This window comes from Mesitornis unicolor, unplaced genomic scaffold (assembly GCF_000695765.1).
Source record: "Mesitornis unicolor isolate BGI_N332 unplaced genomic scaffold, ASM69576v1 scaffold32960, whole genome shotgun sequence".
Lineage (NCBI taxonomy): Eukaryota > Metazoa > Chordata > Aves > Mesitornithiformes > Mesitornithidae > Mesitornis > Mesitornis unicolor.
The window spans coordinates 1-5,236 of NW_010159764.1; the positions used below are offsets into that span (position 1 = coordinate 1).

The 5,236-nt window shown below is 41.0% G+C and overlaps 1 protein-coding gene across 1 annotated transcript in view; it reads left to right on the forward strand.

The window, feature by feature from the left end:
- Positions 1-2,339: 2,339 nt before the first annotated feature.
- Positions 2,340-5,236, forward strand: part of NTPCR (nucleoside-triphosphatase, cancer-related) — a gene marked incomplete at its 5' end in the record, with an annotated part of 9,236 nt that continues 6,339 nt past the window's right edge. The window contains 2 exons of the mRNA XM_010187806.1: positions 2,340-2,502; positions 3,613-3,709. Coding sequence (XP_010186108.1) covers positions 2,340-2,502; positions 3,613-3,709 — 260 coding nt within the window. The remainder of the gene's footprint in view (positions 2,503-3,612; positions 3,710-5,236) is intronic.

A 5,236-nucleotide genomic window follows, 5' to 3' on the forward strand; every position in this document is an offset into this window, starting at 1 on the left:
GGGAAGGCAGCAGCTGGTGGGCCCCAGCAACCTCCTGGGGTGTGAGGGACCCCCCGGGAGCACCTGCTCCTGTAGTCGGGCCCTGCAGCTGCCTGCGAGATAACCTCGGCGGGCCCGCAGCTGCGCCCCTCCCCGGGTGTCTCTTGCCGAGGTCAGAGCTGCTGCGCTCATTAATTTGTCCCTAATGAAAGTCCGATTTGGCTCTCCATCCAGCCCCACGTCACGTATGTTTCTAGACGCTAGTGCTTTGCTCCTGGCCTGCAGCTAAATGTTAAGAGAAAAAAACCCTCCTGAACAATTAATCCTGCTTCAATTAAACTGCAGCCATTAGTAACTTCTGAGTGCTCATCTTAATTGTAGTGATTTGCACTTTCAACCCAAGTAATGTTTGGTTATAGGTAATAATTGGGATTCCAGATGGGCAGGCCTTCGTTGAAGCAGTAGTTTATCATGGTAGGAGAATCATTATTATCGAGGTAGAGTTGGATGTTGTATAAATGTTGAACTATAAAGTTAATAAGCAAATTATGATTAAGCAAATTAAGTCATTACGATTGCAAAGTTTTCTTTTGTGGTTTAGAAATAAAGCAACGGGCCTAGTTTTCATTTTTGTGAACCTTTTGCAGATACTTGTCTCATCTAGAATTAATTTAAAATGCCGCTGCTAGGTTGAGCTAGCAATACCTTCTACCCACTTTGTTCTGGTTTTTCATCCATTTGGATGAAGGCAGCTGCAGAGGTTAGGCCTGCTTGGGCCTTGTTTATGTTCATTTAGCTTAAATTCAATGTACTGATATGATTAGATAACTTTAAGCTTTCTTAAACTTCTTTTGAATCACTTTGGCTTTCTTTGGCAATTTACTGAATGATGGTAACCAAATTAGAGATAGCAAATCTACTTAGCCAAATTAGTATAAATTTGCTTATAGAGACAAGGCCTTGGAAAGATGGTAGATATTGATGGTGCCGCATTTGTCGTCGTATTGTTCAAATGCCAAGAAGCCCGTTGGCTTCAGTTTTGAAAAGTTTGCTTAATAGTTTGACTAGGTGTCCTTGAAACGACACAATATTTTGCCATTGATATTCACTGTTAGGGAAGTAGTTCCTAAATGTGCTTAAAATCTAAGGGAGGAATTTGGTATGTGCAAGTTTAAATTATTTCTGTTGGCATCTTTAGGCACCTCACATTTTGTTTATATTCCTTGTCTCCAGGAATTTAAAGGTTTATTTTGCAGGGCATTTTCTGTCTTTGATTTTTTTGACAGTGATAAGTAAATGAAGTGATAACACTAAATTTTGTGAGAAGCAATAAAGTTGAGTTTTAAAGGTGTTTGTCAAGGGATGTACTTGTACAATGGCAAAGGAGAAGAAATAGCTTCTTTGTGGGAACAGAGATGATGTCTGGAACATGGCCAACATTCAGATTGTAGAAGGGAAATCAAACTGTGCTAGGAGATATCAGGTGGCAAGGGTTTTAAGGATCTGTCTTAGAGTAAGAGAATGGATTATAGGACCATAAGGTAATTCATGTGAGAAGGGACTTCAGGAGGTGTAAAGAGGGCTCAGCTTTGAGGCCAGACCAAGTTTCTCAAGGCTTTATCCAGTCAGATCTTGAAAGCTTCAGAGGATGTGAAGACTGCACAGCCTCTCTAGGCAGCCTGTTCCAGCGCTTGATTGTCCTCACAGTAAAAAAGCTTTTCCTTCTAGTCAAAACCTCTCTTGCTTCAATTACAGTAACATAAGAAGTGTGTTTCTGTTGTTGAAAATACTTTTTGCCGTATAGGACCTTGTATCTCGGGGGCACTTCCTGTTTCTAGGACATCAGTAGAAGTAGTGTGTCCTTTGTGCCAGTTAGGCTCCTGATAATAGCAGTCATTTTGACCTTGTGATCCAAGAAGAGGGTGAACCCAGCTTTGTTCTTAAAAAGTAGTGAATAGCAGTGGTAGAGAGAGAGAGATTCATCAGTCAGTCTAGCAAGCCAGGGTATCAGTTGTGTAACAGTATGACTCTCGTGTATTTTCCCCACTTGGGGCAAGCTTTGAGGCCTGCCCGCGCATTATCCAAGCTAACAATTTTAGTGATGGCCTGGGATGTTGTGACTTCACTGTAGACGTAATTCTTAAAAGCTAATAAAGCGTTACAGTGTCAGTATGGGATGAACTTTAAAATGTACTGCTGTGCTTTCCTTTCCCAGCATTTAAAAAAAAACCCAACAATTTGCAAACAAAAAATGATGAATGCTTCTGCTGAATTGAATCATTACTGTGGTGTTTAAAAATGGACTTTAAGTGTATAAGAAAAATAATCCTGTGTACATTTTGTTTTCTCTTCGTTTTTAGGCGTGGGAAAGACTACTTTGATCCAGAAAGTCACTCAGGCTCTAAAATCCTCGGGCATTCCTATTGATGGATTTTACACAGAGGAAGTTAGAGAAGGTGGCAGGAGAACAGGATTTGATGTTGTCACTTTGGCTGGAAACCGAGGACCTTTATCTAGAGTCAGGTACTGAGGTTTTAATAACCATAAGTGGCTTATTGTTTTATACTTCTGCTCCAGTCTATCAGCATGTTAAATGCTCCTCCAGAAGGTGATGGCCAGCACTCACAGGGCTTGCATGGCCAGGTTCTTTGTTCAGTTCTTGTGTCCTGGCTGCTGCCTGTATTGTGTATGCAGGCGCTGTCTGTATTGCGTACTGAAATACTGAAAATGTGCTAGAGAAGGGTGTTCTCTCTTGCTGCCTGTTTTACACCAGATTAGAGAGGAAGCACTGCCAGGCCTTTTATTGTGAGCCCAAGCCTCTTTGGAATACAGTCAGTAGCTTATTGTAGACTGCGAGGAAGGGTTTTTTTTTTGTTTCCACTAGCTAATTTATGGGGACAGAAGTGGAAAATACAAGGGGAATTGCATATAACATTATTTTAAAGAGCCACTGACTGGTCCACAAATCCCACATCTGAATTTTAAGAAAAAGAAGATTTCAGAGCCCCGCTAAGAGGGGGGCCTTTAGGGTGCAGAGGGACTCACAGTCTCTCCTGATTCACTAGACTTAGCTTTTTGTGCTTTGTGCAAAACTTAGCCTAGGTCCAGATGTGATGTTAGCACCTCATGCAGATGTAGTTGATCTGGCTAAATGATTTGCATACTGCTAATAAAGGAGGTCCACTTAGGATAGTGTGATGCAGCATGTGCAAACTGAGCATTTTTACAAGATTGTTTTAAGGGATTTGCTGCCCATACTGAGATTTGGGCTGCTGCTGTGATGCTGTCTGTAGTGTCACATTACCGAATTCAAAGATCTGAACTGCAGGCTTGTATTTTGATTTCAGTGTAAATATACCTGCTGGCTTTTAGATCCTGTTATCCCTCCGTACGCTGTTCAAAATTGAGCTTACGTAGTTGTGATGGTAGCTTATGGCATATTTATTATCTGAAAATATACTATCTGCGGTATGTCTTAATGCATGGTTCACAGAGTTTCTTTTCTTATTTTTTAGAAGAATTAAGTTGATTTGACTCATGATAAGTTCTTCTAAAGCTTCTTGAAATGACTGCAGTGAGTTCTCACTAAACTCATTACTTAGAAGGATTTGTGTATCTCTTTCTCAAATTCAGTTCCAATTCTTCTACTTCGAGACATGAATATCGGGTTGGGCAGTATGCTGTAGACCTTGTTTCATTTGAGCAGTTGGTTCTACCTATGCTGAGAAATGTGAGTATTCTATGAAGGCTCCTGAAAAGTGAATGCTTTAAGATAATAAGTGTTATTAGAAAGCCCTTCTAGAGCACTAGTTTTTTATATTAATAAATGGACTGTTTCTTGGGTTTCACTGATTCTGATTGGCTTAAAGATCACAAAGCGAGAAGGGCAAATCTGACTTGTTCTCTTGTGCTTGTTGTATTGGAGAGATTGCAGTCCCCTCTCATTCTTGATCTGGCATAACTCTGTCGGCAGAGCCTCCTTGGCCTGAGAGACAGCTGATTGATAGGAAGTTTCTTCTTATGCCACTGTCTTGCATATTGGAAAGCAAACAGAATATATGAGTGGTTTACCAGGCAGAACTGAGTGGAGTCAGTTGGTTGGAGGAAAAGGCTTTTGCTGCTGCTGCTCCCCTACAGCATTTTTTTCCCTCTTGCTCTGATTCCCATCTTCTTCTGGTAGAAGCATTTGTTTCTTGAATCCAGTGGTTATTTTTGATTACCAATGTATAAGTACCTGCAGACCGGTAGGTTTTAACTCATGATGGCAGCCTGGTAATTTGGGATTTAGCCTGCTGCACAAGGAGCGCTCTGGCTGTGAGAAGACTTTCCACACAGTCTTTTTCCTATCCTCCTAACACTGTTACAATAGTGCAAGTGATATTATGAATATCTGCCTTTTTCCTTCTCTTTCCTCTCTCTCACTTCAACCTTTCCCTCCTCCAAAATTAAACAAGAACAAATCTGATTTTGGCAATAACATACCACAAACAGTGTGCAGCAGCTGCTGAACTGTACTGCTAAAAAGAATCCTATTGTGATTTTTCTGTACTGACAAAGCTCAAAGGGCCAAGGAAGAACCTCTTAATGAGCTTCCAAAGAACAAAAAAACAAAGAGGTGCAAGGAACAAAACCAAGATTGAAGATCTGATTCTTGTTTTTGTCAAGGAACATTAAAATCTGAGAGTAGGGAAACAAGGAAGTTGGGGGCAAAGGAGAAAAGAAAATATGAATAAACTGGGACAATTTTTTAATGTTTAATTTCACTGTAACTTGTTTTACTATGTTAGTAAATAGAATGATAGCTTAAAATAAATAAAATACTTCATTATGCCATCGCTGTACTTGGAATCCTTTTACTGCTGCATTAATGTGAAGTCCAGGAGAGATCTTGCTAGAAGAGTGTTAGCAGTGTTGATTTTTTTCTGGTTGTTGTCTAGCTTTCTGCAAGTACAAGAGAGTGAAGAGAAGAAAGGGGCCCAGCAGGGTTGGACAGTGCTTGATCTTGTTCTCGTTGAATGCGCTGTTGATCAGTTTTGTGGGAATGTGGCCATGCATGTAGGTGGCACAAAATGGGAGAGGAGGAGGGTGAGGAAGAGCACAGAACTTAAACAGGAGACAAATGAAGAATGAGGGCAGGAGAGCCATAGCTGTGCTCTGGTTTAACAGAGAGCAGCACAGAGTGGGCATGGGCCCATGCAGTCTTGAGGCCAGCTTCAGATGTGAAGGCTTGGATCTCTTTTCCTTCGGTGAGACAAGG